Here is a 19,051-nt window from a genome sequence, read left to right as displayed (position 1 = left end):
CTGCCGTTATGGGCTGCAAGAAATGAGAATTGCAAGGAACGTGGCTCAATCTGGACTGAAATCTGGGACATTTTCAAGAACAACTGAAAAACAGAAAGAAATTGTAATCCACACATCCGAGGCAGTTCAAATCGACTTCAAGCACCTCAGATGGGTAGAAGCAGTATGTATTGGTGGGGCAACCCTTCTTTCAACCTGCTATGGAGTCATAGCCATGGATACAGATTAACACTGCATTTGTGTACAGATTTCCAAACATAACTCTCTCCATACACTTTTAAGTTGAGATGTCCACTTTCAGCTTATTGCTAATAACCCAGTTGAGAAAACTGTTGACTAAAACAACACTAAGTGTTAAGCTGGAGCTTCAATGAAGTGCAGCTTAAAATACCACTGAACTTAAAGCCAGCCCCAGAGGACTCCAGCTTTCTACGTATTAGGCATCAACCAACGTTATTGAACATTGACTACAACATTACAGAAGACCTGTAGATCACTACACATCACCACAACTGTTAGTCAACAGTGGAAGGTGAAGCGTGGGCATTGTGCATGGAGCACAACACCAACGTGCATTTTGAGGCAGAGCTGTTCTTTTCAGATCAGTGAATCATAAAATCTTTTCCGTTATGCAATGCTGCATCTACTGAACTAAAAATAGCTAAAGAAATAGCGTGGGAAATAGGCAGAACTTGTATTGCAGCTTTACTTCCCACAGGTTTAACAAGTAGCTGCGTAACCTGCAAAAATCTATCCCGCTTGGAATTTCGACAGGTAATTCAAAAGCAGAAGTTTTCCAAGTGAAAACAAACCCTTGCAGAACAGCCTACTCTTGAATTTTCCACAGTGCAGCAATTTGAATATGGCTTTGAACTGTCATCAAAACAGTTACTGACGTCTCAGGAGAGCCAGACCCCTGCTCCTCACCAATTAACTGACTTATTTCCTCCGAGAGGCTGAGATCTGTCCTGAAAGACTTCACAGAGCCCACAGAATCACAGAAGCCCAGAATGTCAGGGACTGGAAGGGACCTGGAAAGCTCATCCAGTGCAATCCCCCCATGGAGCAGGAACACCCAGCTGAGGTTCCACAGGAAGGTGTCCAGGCGGGTTTGAATGTCTGCAGAGAAGGAGACTCCACAACCTCCCTGGGCAGCCTGGGCCAGGCTCTGACACCCTCACCCCCAACAAGTTTCTTCTTCTCTTTCAGTGGAACCTCCTGTGTTCCAGTTTGCACCCATTACCCCTTGTCGTGTCACTGGTTGTCACCGAGAAGAGCCTGGCTCCATCCTCCTGACACTCCCCCTTTCCATATTGGTCCCCATGAATGAGTCAGCCCTCAGTGTCCTCTTCTCCAGCTCCCTCAGCCTTTCCTCACACAGGAGATGCTCCACTCCCTTCAGCATCTTGGTGGCTGCGCTGGACTCTCTCCAGCAGTTCCCTGTCCTTCTGGAACTGAGGGGCCACAACTGGACACAATATTCCAGGTGTGGTCTCACCAGGGCAGAGCAGAGGGGCAGGAGAACCTCTCTGACCTACTGACCACCCCCTTCTAACCCACCCCAGGTCCCATTGGCTTCCTGGCCACAAGGGCCCAGTGCTGGCTCATGCTCACCCTGCTGTCCCCAGGACCCCCAGCTCCCTTTCCCCTACACTGCTCTCTAATAGGTCATTCCCCAACTTACACTGGAACCTGGGGTTGTTCCTGCCCAGATTCAAGAATCTACACTTGCTCTTGTTCTATTTCATTAAATTTCTCCCCACCCAGCTCTCCAGCCTGTCCAGGTCTCTGGATGGCAGCACAGCTTCCAGTGTCACCACTGCTCCCAGCTTGGTGTCAGCAGCAAACTTGCTGACAGTCACTCTATTCCCTCGTCCAAATAATTAACGAATATATTGAAGAATATATGCCCCAGTACTGACCCCTGAAGCACTGCACTGGATCCAGGCCTCAACTGGACTCCGCCCCATTGACCACGACTCTCTCCCCCAGCGCTGGGGGATCGAGACTCCCTGCACTGCACACAGCAGCACGACAGCAACAAGCACCTGGGAATTGCGGCGGCGACTGTCATTAAGTGCACAGAATATAACGCCACATTAAGACGTGTGACTCGTTCCTAACGGGACATGAAGAGTCACAGTGCTGGAGATCAATACACACGCACTGCAAAGTGCTGAATATCAGAGAGGTGCTGAGGTGACACCACAGCAGAGACGATCCCATTCAGATCTTCGCTTGCACACACAAACAGTAAAAGCCAAGGACAGAGCAAGGTCTCTGGCTTTGCTTTGCTTTTCACTTTTAGATTACTGTGCATTCCATACATAAGCAACTCCAGAGAAAAACACACAGAACCACGATCACCCCCACACACGTGTGTTTATCTCCGCGGGATTTCTCCTACCTGGAGGTAAGGGCGCAGATGACCTTGCTCCACTGCTCCACCACCGCGGGGTGATGTCGCCAGTTGGCCACCATCTCTTTGGCAGTTTTCCAGTACGGTGGTGTTGGGAAGCACCGCGTGCAAGCCAGTAACCACACCTCAAACAGCACGCCGATCAGTTTTTCAGCCAGATTCTCTGCAATGCCACCTGACAACGGAAACAAAGCATGACTTCGGTGAGCGTTTTATCTAAATAACTTCAAATATCTCCACAAAGAGTATCCAGTTTAAGCATGTAAAGATATGTAAGTTCATTTTTTTCATTTGAATGATTCCTGAGTGCTTCCTACGACCAATTAGCCTTTTTACAAGACCAAACATAATACATAAAGCCCAGCCACATAAGTGTGCTGCTAAGGGATACTGAAAATTCACTCATCTTTGGCAACCTTCTATTGCACTCTATCCATCTATTGATGCCTTTTCTTTCAATAGGTATAAACTGACACCACTATTTTCCAGCAGGAGGCCAAACAGTGAGACACGGAGGGGTTTCGGTGAAACAAATAAGGAACAACACTGTCTGAAACGGTTCACCTGTTCCTGTACAGTCAGTGTTCTGCAGAAACACAGTTTGGAAAACTCGGCTCCAAATCATTCTGTCTTTTGGGACAACGCTTTATTCCAGAGCACTGCAGCAGAATCAGGAGTGAGCTCTCGTGCTCTGGTGGCCATTAAGAGCTTTTAAGCGGCCTCCCTCCCGCCCCCCTCGCAGCTCAACATCGCGCAGAGCCAAAGTCTTTCCAGTAATTGCACCAAATGGAAGCTGAACACGAACCTTGCACAGTGGGAGCTGCCAGAAGAGTGTCATTGATCTGGAGAAGAAATAATAACAGAACTTCCCAGGTTTCTCTTGCCATAGTCGTTGATTCGCGAGCCAGTTTCTGGACAGCTTTCAAAACCTGCAAGCACAACCTAATCTGACTAGATCCTGGGTCTGGCCTGCAAGGGAAGACAACAGAACTTGAGTCTCTAGAAAAGAACTATAAAGTGATGAGTACAATAATCTGAACTCCGAGCAATTACCAGAGGAAACATCAGTATTATTGAACGAGAGCCAAGAACACAAGCTAATATGCTTCTCTGCACCCTCACTCCGTCTCTAAGCATCCCAACTCTGCCCTAGTGAGGACAAGACGTCCCGTAACACTCTTCTCTACATAACACAGAACACACTGCCACAGAGCAAGCACAGGCCATTATCCCAGTGGAACATATCTTAGACAAAACAATGAGAACGTAGTTGAGACATCACTAATTGCTACGTAAGTCATCCAGAAGGAAAGTGGCAAAATTGGGAGAAAATATTGATGGCAAACTAATTTAAACTCTTCCTACTTCTCCTCTTGCTTCCAAATGTAGAACCAACTCTTACCCCCAATTAATTAGATTTAGAAAAAACAAATAAAACACCACAACCTAGAAAAGTGTCATTAAATAGGAAAATTGGACTAAAGGAAGAGGATAAGTAGGGAAGGGAACAAGTTGATATCATCAGGATTTTCCGTGTACCAATAAGCAGTTCCATGCTCACTGCTGAGTCCCTCAACAGGAGGTGCTGCAGAAGCAGCACAAAGCAGCGTGTTCTCCTCCCATCAGCCAGTTTGGATGGGGCAGAACAGCTACAAAATAGTACTGGGAAATGTTCTGGACAGGATCTGAGGACACCAGTCCGCAGAAGTTTAAAGGGTGAAAGAGGAGATCACCTAGTAGAGCACACAACACATGCAGACCGTATTTCAACTTGTACGTTGTTTCCTCATCCCTCCTACCACTTACTGAAGGAATGCCAAAAAACAAACCTACCTTCCACAGGACTACTAAATAGTATTACCAGGTTCCTACCGAACACTTTCAATGTGGTATAACCCACAAGTCACGTTGCACGGGAAGCATCTCAGGAACACGCTGATAAACTTTTTGTAGAGATCACTTATTGAGAGACATGCTTTAAAAATACTATCAACTCTTATCCTGCTAGAATAAATGTTATGTTACAGTACTGGAAACAACACTACAAAGAGACAAGATAATATCTAATGCACAATTGCAGCCTCCTAGTTACAGTTCCAGAGGTCAGCGCCCAGCCCTGGCTATAGCGCTGTTCTTTCCCTGAGCCACAGCAGAGCAGATATTTTAATCAAAAGATATTCTTAATCCTGTCAGGTTTGAAGTCTCAAAGCCTGTTTCAAGGTTTGTTTCCCTAATCCTTTAGGGAACCCACAAAAAGGGGGCTGACATGCAGGAGCACCACGTGCAAGGTGACTAACAGGACGTTGCTGAGCTCATCCTGTAACAGCAACTCCAAAGTCCCCGTCCATCCGTCGGTTCCTCTTGTCCACAGAGTCAACTGAGTGGCACACGATGGCTGCAGCATCTTGCAGACTCATGTTGTGATTTCTACAAACATGGCCTTTTGCTTCCCACGCTCATTTGCAACAAGAATTGTTCTCGTGATTTCACACAAGACTGGACAGCCACATGTTCCACGGTCTCAAGCAATTCCAGACATGTGAGTTGCACAGAAGACCCCAGTACGTACACCTTAGTATGTACACCTCAGTCTCCTGGGCAGCGGAGGTAGGGGGAGAGAGTTCTCATATTTTCTTTCTGTGCTTCCAACAAGGGTTTGCGGCACTGAAACTTTATCCGACAGCAGTAACTACTGCTACTGCTTGGGTAATCTGCAAAGCTTCCTGAATACCGTGGGGGTGCTAGAGATGGAAAGCCTGGGGGCTGCTCCAATACATCGGGAAGTGTTCATTTCATCGGGGTGGACAGGAGGTGAGTGCTGGGGGGAAGGATGCGAGCACCCCCCGTCAGCCCAGCACACAGAGGAACGGGAACTCGCCTCACTCAGCTTCCCCTGCTCTTAGTTTTCAGCACCGGACTATTTCAAGGATTGTGCATGCAAACATTTGATTAAGCTGAGCACTCCAACTGGAATGATCTATACACACCTGCTTGGAATTTGGTGTACACGTGTTCCTGAGATGCTATTTAAGTTGAACTGCTCACTTAAGGCTGCTCCACTCCACACCTCCACGATACGTCCTCCTCAGGGTCTGAAAGCCTCACCACAACTCCGGGCCACCACTGAGTAGCCAAACCAACAGCTGCACCATTTCCAGGAAACCAGGATGAGGAAGAACGCTCTTTTAATCACAGCGCTCCATGGGACACGGGCTTATAATAAAGGCTTAGGATTTACAACACAAGAACTGCAGATTTCTCCAGGAGATGGTTCAGTGCAGGTTGCGGCAAGAGCTGCTGGGTAAGCCTTCGACTGGACCCCAGCAGCACCAGTAACCTGCATCATCCAGGTAAAACCAGAAATTATCCTCCTCTTCCCCCGCACAGGCACATAAGAACGTGACCCTTTGCTTCCACTCAAGCAAGGTGTGCACAGCTCAGCTCTGCACTGAGTTTCCATCACAGAATGCCTTCCTGTTGCTGGAGTGAATTCTGAACGCAGCTCCCCGGAGGATAAACCTTGAACTTTAAGTTCTTTTTCCTGACAACAGAGCAGAGATTCCAACAGCAAGTGTTGACAGCAGCAGCCATGAAATTACAGTGTTTCAGATACATCTCTGAGGCTTTTGAAAGGAAAACAATAGAATCGTTATACTGGTGGGGAGGGGGAGAGAGAAATGTTTAAAATGATGATTTTCGAGCCCTCCCACTCTCTGGATGTTAATTATTTTGTTCGCCAGCCATCAGGTGCAGTCTCTCACCCTGCATCGAGCATCGATGGACAATGAAGCTGGGAGACAAAGGTGGAGCGGCAGCTTGTGCCAACAGCGCGCAGGAACCGGGACGGCTGGAGCAGGCGAGGAAGCAGAGCAACAACTGTTTAATGCACTACTGAAGAATTCAGCCTCTACTGTGCCAATGGAGCACAGGTCGCCTGACAGCAGACTCTGTTCTGCGTGTAGTAAAGCTTACAGACAACCTTCTACAGAAGTCTAATCCAGAAGCGTGCTTTCCTCAGATTTGTGCCATTGGCCCGACCATCCTTTAATGGGAATTAAAATGCCTTTTTCACTACAAGTTACGAGCAAGGACAATTACGGTTAGATGGTAGATGTTGAAGTAATCAATTAATACCAATGAACTTCCTGTCTGAATTTGTATGAGTTTCTATTCAAAGCTCTTTATTAACAAAGCCATCAGGTAACGTTAAGGGATCCAAGCACAGCAGAGCACTTTGAGGGTCACGTGCCTCGATACATGACGAATACTGATAGAAGCAGATGATCTGGTACTTACATACTAAGCATTGCTTTGAAGTGATTGCAGGCAGCTAATATTTAAGTGCTGTTGCACAGGGCACCATTAAATAATCTCCTCTGACTCATCCAACACGTGTGTTCAACAGCAGCAGGTAAACTTGTCATGAATGACAAACAAAGGATGATGTTTGAGCACTCTGACAATATAACTTTGGCCATGATGCGCTCTTAGTTCTCTCAGTTCTACACAATACCAAGCACGCGGTCACGCTCTGATGCTTTTTAACCTGCCCCCCCGCCCGCCAGTCCAACAGAGACGGTTCTTGAAGTTCTTAGAACAGTAACCGTTCAAGTCTAGAAATGACCTGTAATTCTAATTATCTAAAGACAGTAGCAACAACTCAGTTTGCTACTGGAAATTACAAAACCAGGTTTGGAGCAGCACCTTCTTCCCAAGGTTGGAACGACAGCGGTCGTGTTTTAATCACGAGCCCCCATGGCTCAGCAGGTCCCTTTGACAGGTCACCTGTGGGCTGTGGTTTCAAACAATGGAGCCTCCCGAGCACCCAAGTCCTGACACTCACCTTGGTACAAAGAGGTTTTGGAGATGTTTGAGAATGCTTTGAACGTAAAGGTTTGGTTCCTTAATCACTGGTAAAGGAATGGAGTCCTTAGGTAACACAAGAGCCATAATCCAATCTGTGTACACATCGACACAGTATTTCACAGTATCGCCATCCAGAGGGAGGGTCAGTCCATAGCAAACCACCTCCATAGTCCATTTTACCTGACCGAACACAAGGCAGGAGTTATTCAAAACAAATATGAGCAAGTAAGCAGTCGTCAGAACACAGCAGTTCTAACTCAGTGAGATAACTGGAGCTATATGGTACAGGCTGTTCTACTTAACACGTACTACAAGAAAACACCACGTCATGCATTTGTATATCATGACATCACGAAGATTATGAATAAATGGCAAAACACTCTAAATCCTGAATCTCTAGTCCAACCCGTACAGAGAACTCTTTAGAACACACAAGAGCCATAATAGGGTAATGGAAGATCTTCAAACGCTAGTAAATACTTGCACTATAGAAAGCCTTTTTTAAAAAGTGACATACTGTTGCTTCAATAACGGGGGTAATTAGAAAGGTTTTCTCTGTTAACTGCTAAATAGCCTTTTTTTTTCCTTTTGCCTGAACTTCCTGGTACAGTAGCTCAAATAAACACCTACTAGGTCGTGAAGCACACTGTTCTATGAGCTAGCTGTTAATAGAAGCCTTATGTAGATTATTAACATAAAAATACAGCACACTTCATAAAGCTTGGACTATTAAAGAGAGAAAAATAAAAGAGACTGCAGAAAATCTTTGTCACTCTAGCAAGAGGGAAACTATGATCTCTAAGGAAATGCACTTACTTCTTTGTCTGTTTTTAATAAACTCTCACTTCCAACGGATGATGCGATTAAAGCTTGTCCAAGAGGACGCACCACTGCGTTCGCCACTTCTCTCCCCACATTCTCAGGATAGCTGTGAAGCACACTGGTGTTACCCTGATCATTCTGAATGACGAGATGCAAGGACCTCCACTCCGAGTACATAGTGCCTCTATGCTACAGTCCATACAACACCTGGGGGCAAGGAAGAACAAATGAAAGACACATCATTAGTACAAATGTCCATGACAAGTCTGAGGCTGCGTCTGTGTCGTACATTTGAGGACCTAAAAACAGCCCAACATCTGGTTGGTTTTTGTTTTGGTTTGTCGTTTTGAGACACTTCAACTTGAGAAGTGACTCCACCTCACACTTGTGCTTGCACCACGTCGTAGGAAAGACGCTCTTCCTTACACGACACCTTTGGCTAAAAAGATGAACAAAATCCTCATAGAGATGTTCTATTTGAAACCGCAATGCACCCCATTCCTCCCCGTCTGATGCCAGTGCCAGCAGAGGCGCAGGGCCCGCAGCAGGACCCGGGTCGGCAGGAGCAGCACAAAGCAATTCCAGCCACTCCAGCCAGCGCCTCCGCTGCTTCGGGGCCCAGCATCAGTGCCTCTGTGCAAACACACATAGCACGGGGAACAAAGCAGAGGAGCTGGAGATGTGCACACACCTGCGGGGCTCTGACCTTCCTGGCATGGTGGAGACACGGTGGGATGGCTCCGGTGCCTGGAGGGTCGGAATGGAAGGATTCCAGCTCTTTAGGAAGGACAGGTAGGGGAGACAAGAAGGGGGTGTCACCCTCTATGACCAGCTGGAGCACACAGAGCTCCCCATAGGGACAGGTGAGGAACCTTCCAGTACCCAAAGAGGACCTACAAGAAAGCTGGAGAGGGGCTTTTTACAAGGGTGTGTAGCAACAGGACAAAGGGAAGGGCTTTAAGCTGAAAGAGGGGAGATTTTGGTCAGACATTAGGAAGAAGTTCTTCCCCATGAGGTGTGAGCCCTGGCACAGGCTACCCAGAGCAGTTCTGGATCCCCAGCCCTGAGTGTCCAGGGTCGGGCTGGACAGGCTCTGAGCAACCTGGCTGCTGGAAGGTGTCCGTGCACATGGAGGACGGTGGAACTAGATGGGCTTTGAGGTCCTCTCCAACCCAAACCATTCAGTGATTCTAGGATATAAGCAATGGCTCCAATTCACACCTTGTTCCCTAATGCATTTCAAACCCTTGTAAAGTCAACACACACACATCACTCCCCAATCTTGATTTGTCCCAAAGATTCAGGATCGAAAAGCCACCAGAAAGTTTCTCGGGCAGCTCCCTCAGAACAAGGCAGGGGAAAGAGCTCTCCCTTCAACAGCACTCCCAGCACCACTGCAGGTGTGCGTTTTCCCTGTCTGCACACTGAGCCGGCTCAGGGAGCCAAGCGGACAGTGAACTGACCAGAGTTTTGCAGTGGCGGTTTTTTGCTTGTTCATGTTGTAGTTGGTTTGGGGGGTTTTGTTTGTTTGGGGTTTTGTTTGGGTTTTTGTCTGGTGGTGGCGGTTCTGTCTGGCTGGCAATTTTGGGGAGTGTTTTTGTTTTGCTGGTTGGCCTTTTTTTGGCATTTTTGTGAAAGCACAACCAAAAAAGGTAGATTAGAAGCAACAAAAGTTAAGCCGTGCTTCACAGTCACTCTCAGACAGCCCTCGGCCAGCAGCACGCAGAGATGCCCCTCTGCACAGAGACCAGCAGCTCGTGCTGCCCCGTCAGCACACGCACCACAGCGACCTGTGGGGCAGAGCCGAGGCCGGGGAACGGCAGGGCCAGGAGCCACGGGCAGCGTGGAGCCCAGCTGGGGACGGATGGACAGCCAGCCTCAGACGGACAGCCTCAGGCATCCAGCCTCGCCAGCAGCACAGGGCAGCTGATCTGCCCCGCGTGGCCAGTTTGGACCTCCACATCAAACCACTTGGAAAGGCAGCACAAACCACAGAATCCCAGAATGTCAGGGACTGGAAGGGATCTGGAAAGCTCATCCAGTGCAATCCCCCCATGGAGCAGGAACACCCAGCTGAGGTTCCACAGGAAGGGGTCCAGGCGGGTTTGAATGTCTGCAGAGAAGGAGACTCCACAACCTCCCTGGGCAGCCTGGGCCAGGCTCTGCCACCCTCACCAGGAACAAGTTTCTTCTCAAATTTAAGTGGAACCTCCTGTGTTCCAGTTTGCACCCATTGCCCCTTGTCCTGTCACTGGTTGTCACCGAGAAGAGCCTGGCTCCATCCTCCTGACACTGCCCCTTTCCATATTGATCCCCATGAATGAGTCTCCCCTCAGTCTCCTCTTCTCCAGCTCCAGAGCCCCAGCTCCCTCAGCCTTTCCTCACACGGGAGATGCTCCACTCCCTTCAGCATCTTGGTGGCTGCGCTGGACTCTCTCCAGCAGTTCCCTGTCCTTCTGGAACTGAGGGGCCACAACTGGACACAATATTCCAGGTGTGGTCTCCCCAGGGCAGAGCAGAGGGGCAGGAGACAAAGGTTTGTCTGCTGAGATGGTTTTGAGCTGGATCAAGATCTGATCTGCCTCAGGTGAGGTGAACACCTGTGCCAACACAAAGGAGCAGCAAGGATGTGTGGCCAGAGCATCGCTCTGGCAGCAATGGGTTGATACCCACTCACCGCCACATCGCAACTGCTGCCTCAGCAGGTGGCACCGCAGCAGCCTCAGCCGGCAGCACTGGGGCTGCACGGTCTCCCTCTTTCTCCCTATTTAGCTGACTCCGCAAGTGTTTATTTACACTCAAAATCCACGTAAAAAGCCTGAGGATTCCCTTCAAGAGAGAAGGGAAGGTGAGGCAGCAAGCTCTTGCTTTTCCAAACTACAACCTTCCTGGTGTGAGGCAGCAATCACGTGTGTTGATCTGAGAGCCAATTAATCTGAGCACCACAGCCTGCGGGAAGCACGTCCTCTCCATCCTCCTGGCCTCCGGTGTCCTCTGGGGACCGTGCCGCCAACGCGTGTGCCACTGCGGGCAAAACCCTCCAGCTTCAAGGAAAACAACAGTATCTCGGCACACTGAGAAGTCACAACGCTACCAAAGAAAACCACACATGCCAACAAAATGAACATGACCCACTGCCCTTGGTGATGGCTTCAGTCACTGCTTAACTTTATTACCTGGTTTTCCCTATTGCTGTCTTTTCCTTTGATATCCCACAGCCATGGGGCCTCTTTATCTTCCCCTTTCGGTCCCGCCTGAACGCTGCCTTAGTCTCCAGCTCGTGTTTGGAGTGGAAGGAGGAGGGAGAGAAGTGAAATATCACCCACCTGGCAAGACCTCCCCTTCCTGCCGCAGGCCCCAGCACTGGCTGTACCCAGAGCAGCGTGTCCCTTTCCCTGCCGCTGACGTTGCTGCTCACCACGAGGGAAGGGCAAAGGCGCTCTCTATCCCTCCTGTTTGACGCTCAGTTCATCACAGCAGCACAGAACACCATTTGAGGAGCGCCTGTTTAAAGAAACTGATTATAACTGATAAAGCAGTGTGTACTTTCCATCGCTGCACTCCAGCCCGGCAGGAACAGCTCCCGGCCGCTGGCTGCAGCACAGCGACTGCAGCTGCCCCGCCACACACACGCTTCCAGGAGCGCCAAAGTGCTGCACAGCACCAGCAGATTGGAGGCAGTGCCTGTGCAGGAGCTTCCTTGTCGACAAGACAAAAGCCACCAGAGAGGACAGGGATTCCCAAGTTCCGCTGCATTGTGGACAACCCTCATTGCGCGAGGGCAAGGCAATGGGAGGACGCAGCCACCCGCCGTGCCACAGCTCCCTGACGAGCTGAAGCAGAGATGCAAAGCTTTTTTGGGTGACTCTTCCACACTTGTGAGGGGAGCAGCATCCCCAAAGGTACCGGACAGATAGAACATGCCATGTTTAAGAGAGCTTCAGCAGCAAGGCAGGGGAACCACAGCCTCTGGTGCCACATACACCCAGCCTGCTGCCTGACCTTCCTACATAAATTTATCTTAATTTAATGTATCTTATTAATATTCAAGGTCTCCTTTGGTCTTGCCACAACAGAAATCTTCTGTTAATCTTACCTATAGACAAGGAATACTGACATGAGTAATTGCTTCAGATGTAAACCCCTTTTGGGGTGGGATTTCCTATGGTATTGATTTATTCACCCCCTACATTTAGCAGTAAGAAGGTTTTATTGGCAAGGCCTGTAAGTTACTTTTCATTCAAGACTCTGCTTCAGCTGCCATTTGAATTGGAAATTGCTGCCATCTGTTAGGACGGGGTAGAGTTAAACTCATCTACTATGCAGCTTCTTATACCTGGATACAAGCTAAAAAAGGATGGTACGTCTCCGCACACAACTGTGTCTTACCACGTTCTGTTTCCACAGATCCAACACACTGACAGTTCTGTAACTTGCTTTAGACAAAAGGCACCTAATGCTTCACAGAAGCAGAACTCCCTCCCTCAGAAGATGCTGTATTTATCACAATACTTCAACAGCAACAGCAAATTGGAGGAAAAAAGATGCGACTGTCACACCACGCAAACAGCATACCCTGAGTTTTACTTCTCTTTTTGCAATGTTTCTGCATTTCGGCTTCAGAAAAGCACTCTCGCTGTCCCAAATAACATCTCCCAAGTTTCGTGCAGCTCAATATTCTTATTTCACATAAACATACGTCTTATTGAGGTTCAAATCACTACGGACTCTCAAAATGTCAGGCAGCCTAATCAAGGGGAGGGGTAGGAAAGGAATTAACAAACCCCTGAAGTTCACCAAGCAGTCTGACACACTCTCTGGTTTGGAAAGGGGTGGTGTGTGTGTTCCTGGAGGCTGCACTAAAGAAAACATCCCCAGATTCTCACATATAGCTCTGGAGAGAAACGGACAGCATTAACACTGACAGAACAACTAAGAGATGTGAAGTTAAAATATTTAACATCTACTATGAAACTGAGCATAATTCCAATATTCCTTAGGATGGTAAATAATTTGGGTTTCAATATATTCCCTCCAGATTCCTTTCATCTTAGGAACTTTAGTCACGATCACCATTTAAACCACTGAAAATGGATGTTTCAGCATTTCAGACTAAAGAGCCTCAGCTCATGAACACTGTCCATAAAACTCCAAAAATAAAGATATTTAAGTTCTATTTCCAGTCCCTGAAGACTTAATATGAAGGGCTGCAGCCAAAGTATTTAAACTCCTGGATCCATAAAGTTAGACAGCGAGAATTACTCAACTAAATAACAGACCCACATTCTGCAACTACTTTGAAGGAATATGCAGGAGCTCAGAGGCTGAAGCAGAGGGAGGTTCTGGGGTGCGTGGTCAGGGAACCAGCCCTGGGGCACGAGGCAGCTCTGCTGAAAGCGTGTGCTGAGCCAGGGGCTGTCGGGAGCAAACAGGAGCCTTCAGCCCTTCATATGCAAAATGAAATGTTTGCCTACAATGGAAAAGCATTTCAAGCACAAAAACAAGCTGTCCCAAAAATGGATGCTACTTGGGTTTTACCAGAGGCAAAAAAGCAGAGCAGAAGCAATTGTTATTAATATTTCAGTGAAATATAGTAGATGCAAAGCCCAGCAGCAGGGAGATGCCCAAGGAAGGCTGAAGACCTAAGAGAGCCTAAACCAGAGAAGCATCAGCATAAAAGGTCGACACCAACAAATTCTGGGATATTAGTCACGCTTTGTATTTCACAGAAAACAGGTAACCCCTCTCTAACACAACCCCTCCTACACCAAGAGAACCGAGCTCTGCTCTCTAGAGGCGACGGTTACTGCCAGAAAGCCATCTTGCCACAACCAGCCTTCCCTGGATCACGTACCAAAGAGGTTTTGTGAGCAATATTTCCAGCCAGTTGAGGCCTAACGCTGTCCTGAGCATGAGCAACTGACCCAGCTTGACACTGGTGCCCCTCTGCCCTCCAAGTTCATGCTGGACAGAGCAACTTTGGTCTTGCCAAGACTAGCTCAGCACCTCCCATATTAAGCCCACCGGGGCTGAGGCACAGACCCCTCTCCACCACGTTATTTGTAAAGGAGTCTGCAGGGAAACAGGGACAACTTCACCGTCCCTGAGGAGCTGGCACACGGGGGAAGGGCTCACCGAGCAGGGTGACACTTCACACTCGTTTCGGGGACTCGAAACGCAGCTCAAAACCGGCCCCGGGGCCAGGGCCAGGGCACAGGCCGACAAGGACCGCAGGGCCGCGGGGCGGTGCGAGAGGGCTCCCCAGCCCAGCTCCCGCCCGCCCTGCGGCGGCTCCGCGGCACCGGCCGGGCCCCAGCAGCTGCCCGAGGCGACCGCGGAAACCGCCGGGGTAAACGCGGCCCCGCCCGGTGCAGCTCGGCCCACAGGCCCGGCCCGGGCGCAGCGCTCACCGCGGCAGAGTCCCGGGCGGCGCCCGCCACCACAGGCCCCGCCGGCGGCAGGAGCGGGCCGAGCGCGGGCAGGGCCGCGGCAGGAAAGCCCGGGCCGTCTTACCTGCGCCGAAGGGCCCGGCGGGCATGTCGGGGCAGGGCCGGCCGCTCCGCCCTCAGGCCACCAGCTCCACGGTGCCCGCGGCGGCCCAAGCGACACAGGGGAGACGCCGCTCCGCTCAGCCCCGCTCCCCGCCGCCACTTCCGGCAGCGCCACAAAGCGCACAGCGAGCGGCCCGGCCCGGCCCGGCGGCGCTGTGCGCATGCGCGCGGGCGCGCTGTAGGCCAACTCCGACCCAAAGCCACGGCCGCTCCGCCGGCGGCGCCGAATAAGTCGCGGAAAAAGGCTGCGCGCATGCGCGGGTGCGTCGCAGCCCCACCCGCCGCCGCCGCCGTGCCCTTCGGCTTAAGGGGCCGCGCACAGCCCGCCTTCACCGCGCGGCCGTTCCCCGCAGTCGCTCCGGGGCTCCTGGCTTCGCCTTCTCCCCTCTTTTCTCTGGCGCTGCGCCCCTTGGCTCCGAGCGGGGCCCGCGGGGCTCACCGGCACCCCGCACCGGGCCCGGGGCAGACAGCCGCGCACAGCAGAGCCGCTACCGAGCCCCGTCTGGTTTGAGCCCTCGAGCAGGGCTGGGCTCTGTGCCCTTCCCGCCATCCCCGCTGCCGCTGCTGGGGGCTCCGGGAAGCCGAGAGATCTGTGGGGTGCGCGGGGTCCCGTCTGCCCTGCACCCCGTCCCTGGGCACCGCTGACACCCGCGGCAGCCGAGGCCAGAGCCGGGGGGAAACAACATCAGCGTTTTCTGTGGGCCGTGCCTCCCTCCTGCTCTCGTTTGCTGTCCCTTGCAGAGCTCTGCAGGCTCTGGGAGGGCCGAGCCGCGGCGTTACGAGTGGGCTGTGCTCAAATACAGTCGGTACGGAAGGCAGCACAGGTACCTGCGGGGAGCAGCGCTGGGGCCCCACAGAATCCCGGATAAGGTTACACAGGAGGGGTCCAGGTGGGTTTGAATGTCTGCAGAGAAGGGGACTCCACAACCTCCCTGGGCAGCCTGGGCCAGGCTCTGCCACCCTCACCAGGAACAAGTTTCTTCTCAAATTTAAGTGGAACCTCCTGTGTTCCAGTTTGCACCCATTGCCCCTTGTCCTGTCACTGGTTGTCACCCAGAAGAGCCTGGCTCCATCCTCCTGACACTGCCCCTTTCCATATTGATCCCCATGAATGAGTCCCCCCTCAGTCTCCTCTTCTCCAGCTCCAGAGCCCCAGCTCCCTCAGCCTTTCCTCACACGGGAGATGCTCCACTCCCTTCAGCATCTTGGTGGCTGCGCTGGACTCTCTCCAGCAGTTCCCTGTCCTTCTGGAACTGAGGGGCCACAACTGGACACAATATTCCAGGTGTGGTCTCCCCAGGGCAGAGCAGAGGGGCAGGAGAACCTCTCTGACCTACTGACCACCCCCTTCTAACCCACCCCAGGCACCATTGGCCTTCCTGGCCACAAGGGCCCAGTGCTGGCTCATGCTCACCCTGCTGTCCCCTGGACCCCCAGCTCCCTTTCCCCTACACTGCTCTCTAATAGGTCATTCCCCAACTTATACTGGAACCTGGGGTTGTTCCTGCCCACATTCAAGACTCTACACTTGCCCACAGCCCGACGTTGCCTGGCACTGGGTCGTGGCTGAGGGTCCATGGGTGCAGAGCCCAGGCAGCCCTGGGCCGGCAGAGCAGAACAACTCCTGCAGCGCCGGCCGGAGCCCCATGCAGCTCCGCATCCCCGCAGGGTCACACTGCCGCCGCCTCTCCTGCAGCGTTCCCTGACCTCCGCAAAGCGCTTCGGTGCCTGCGCTGCTGGGGAGGTCGGCCCAGGTCACAGATCCCTGACCCTCTGCTTGGCGGGGCCGGATCTGCAGACCCCTTCTGTAGTGTTCACCTGGGCTGCTCCTTGTTCAGTGCAGCAGGAAAGTGTCAGCCCAAACAAACAGCAGCCTGCAAAGAGGCTTTTAACCCCTTCTATTGCCATCTGTTGAAGAAACACCAGGTATGACAACAGAAGCTGTACCCTGATCTGCAGGGACACCTCTGTCCTGTGTGTGCCATGCACAGGAGGCTGGTGACAGCATGGGGCCAGAGTTTTACAGTAAAGGTTTGCTTAGCGCTTTTATTGTAAATCTATTCTGCTTGTTCTGCTCTCGAAGGGAGAGGGCAGCCCCTGCAGGACACAACCCTTCATAGTACCATGAATCTCTGGTGCCTAATAAAAACAATAAATGTTCTGGAGAGGTGTTAGTGAGGATGCTGGGATGGTGTGTGCAGCAGGGACTGAGAAGGCTGAGCGGAAAGGGGCCAAACGGGCATCCAGACGGGCCTCCAGCACGGGCCGGTGGGCAGCAGCAGGGCACTGTCATGGAAACCAGTGATGTGACAATGCGGCAACGCCGTGATGCCACAATGGCGAGTGCTCTATAAAGCCGCTCGCCGGGAGAGCGGCCGTGGCATCTACTGTCGGGTGCCTCTGGAGCGACAGGAGCCAGCGCAGGACGCAGCTCTAGGAGAGCTCTTGGAAGGAGCCGTGGAGCGGAGTCTGACTGCTGGAGTCCTAAAGGCAGACACAGTGCTGAGTGCAGGAGCTGTGCAGCGCAGTCTCACCGCTGCTGTCCCAAAGGCAGACGCGGTGCTGAGTGCAGGAGCTGTGCAGCGCAGTCTCACCGCTGCTGTCCCAAAGGCAGACGCGGTGCTCAGTGCACTGTCAAACAGGCAGAGGTGAGCAGTGGGGCGATGGAGAGGGCTCAGCCGGGGAGCCTGGGACACGGCGGGGCTGCTCGGGGGCATTGGGACGGGCCCTTTCTTGCAGCCGCTGGGCAGGAGGCTCATTGAGCTGTGCCTGAGGGTCTCTGTCTTCCTAGCTCGGACACAGGAGACAACACCTGGGAGAAGTAGCTACTGGCCCAATGGACCCTGAGCTGCTGGACCTCACCCTCGGTGTCAAGATCCCCGTGACACCCGGCTCCAAGCCTGTGTTCAGCAGGGGAAAGCTGGGGGAAAAGGTAAAGGCAGAAGAAAGGGGTGGGAGGGCCAGGAATCAGTCTGGACCTCGCAGGTTTGGAAATGCCGGCCTGCGTGCCTGAGGAGCTGGGAGGTGCGTTCGTCCCTGCTGCTCCTTCCTGCCCCGTTCACACTCTGGAACATCTCTCACAGCTTCACCGGCCCTCGGGCTCGTTTGACCTTGGGGATCCCCTGGGCCGCCGCATGAGCAACGAGTACAACAGCCTGCATGACCCGCATCTGAAGGCCTACCACCAACGCAAGGTCAACGTGCAGTGGCTGAAGAGACAGGGTTTCGTCACCAGCGATGGCAACGTAGGTTTGGATGAGATGGGGCTGATCAAAACGGTTCCCTCCCAGCGGGGTTCCCGAGCGCAGAGCAGGGTGTGCAGGGAGCAGCTCCCCTCCCGCCGGGGCGGCTGTTTCGGGAAGGCAGTCTGCGCAGCCGGCTTCACAGCGCTTGGGGGATTTCTGCCCCCGGCTCTCCACAGGTGGTTTGCTCGCTGAAGGAGTTCAACCAGTACAGGCAGTACCGGACCATGCTCAAGCTGGAGGCCCAGAAAGCGTTCATCCGAGAGCAGGTCAGCAAAGCGGGGTGTTCCCAGACACGCAGAGTCCCGAGGGAAGCCCTTCCCTTCCGCCCTCGTCGCGGGGCTGGAGCAGAGCCCTGTCCTGGGCCCGCGGGACGCCTCAGCACGCAGGGCCGGGAGCGCTTTTCCAGCCCACAGCCAGACACAACCTGCTGTCACCTTGCAGGAGAAGCTTCGGGAACACCTGCCCAAGTTAGAGCATGCTCCCAAACTGCGGGGGAACATCAACACTTCTTCTCTGGGACAGCGGCTCCTGCTGCCTCAGATACCATCTGGTCTGGGACAACAGCTGCTGCTGCCTCACAAACCATCGTGCCCACCTCCACCCAAAGGAGCAAGCAACTCCCTGAAATGGGGGCGACGCTTAAGAGTGGATGCAGCTTTGGGCAAGGGCCAAAGCCCCTCCCAACCCGAGCCGGGACACGAAGGTGCAGCCGGTGCGCTCAGAGCTGCAGAGCCTCCGGAGATCTCTTCTCTGCGCCATCGGCAGCAAATCGGACTGGCGGCCGAGCAGCTTACAGCGACCGTGTCGGAGAGCCTGGGGAAGCACTTTGCATCCGGCACACCTGAGCCAGGGCCTGTTGCCGGAGGAACCACCGAAGCGGGCAAATCCAAGGAAGAGAAATCGGGGCAAGCGGAAAGAGCAGCTTCCGACAGAGCAACTTCAGGGACTTCGCTTGACCGTCTGGCCACAGAAGTTGTCAACGTTGTCTGCAGCACCTTGGAAGCCATCGGAGCCTCTCAGGCTGAAGGAGGCTGTAGCTGCCCATGCTCTGGACTGCTGGAGCTTTTCAGGGGAGCTGTCTCCAACAGACGGCCGCAGCCACCCCGGGCGCCTTTCTCAAGCCCAGGCGTGGAGGAAGGACAAGGATT

At 52.4% G+C, this 19,051-nt stretch overlaps 1 protein-coding gene across 2 annotated transcripts in view; it reads right to left on the bottom strand.

Moving 5' to 3' along the window:
• The window catches only part of RALGAPB (Ral GTPase activating protein non-catalytic subunit beta), a 66,199-nt gene extending 51,419 nt beyond the window's left edge, over positions 1–14,780 (bottom strand). For both annotated transcript variants that reach the window (XM_065849597.2, XM_065849599.2), the window contains exons 1-5: positions 14,621–14,780; positions 8,102–8,314; positions 7,263–7,465; positions 3,225–3,388; positions 2,408–2,594 (exon numbers count right to left, since the gene is read on the bottom strand). In XM_065849597.2, the coding sequence (XP_065705669.2) occupies positions 2,408–2,594; positions 3,225–3,388; positions 7,263–7,465; positions 8,102–8,284 (737 nt within the window). In that variant the 5' untranslated portion in view covers positions 8,285–8,314; positions 14,621–14,780. The remainder of the gene's footprint in view (positions 1–2,407; positions 2,595–3,224; positions 3,389–7,262; positions 7,466–8,101; positions 8,315–14,620) is intronic.
• Between the last annotated feature and the right edge of the window lie 4,271 nt (positions 14,781–19,051).

The sequence above is a fragment of the Patagioenas fasciata genome, chromosome 16 (genome assembly GCF_037038585.1).
Source record: "Patagioenas fasciata isolate bPatFas1 chromosome 16, bPatFas1.hap1, whole genome shotgun sequence".
In the NCBI taxonomy this organism is placed as follows: Eukaryota; Metazoa; Chordata; class Aves; order Columbiformes; family Columbidae; genus Patagioenas; species Patagioenas fasciata.
This window is presented reverse-complemented; position numbering and strand designations above follow the sequence as displayed.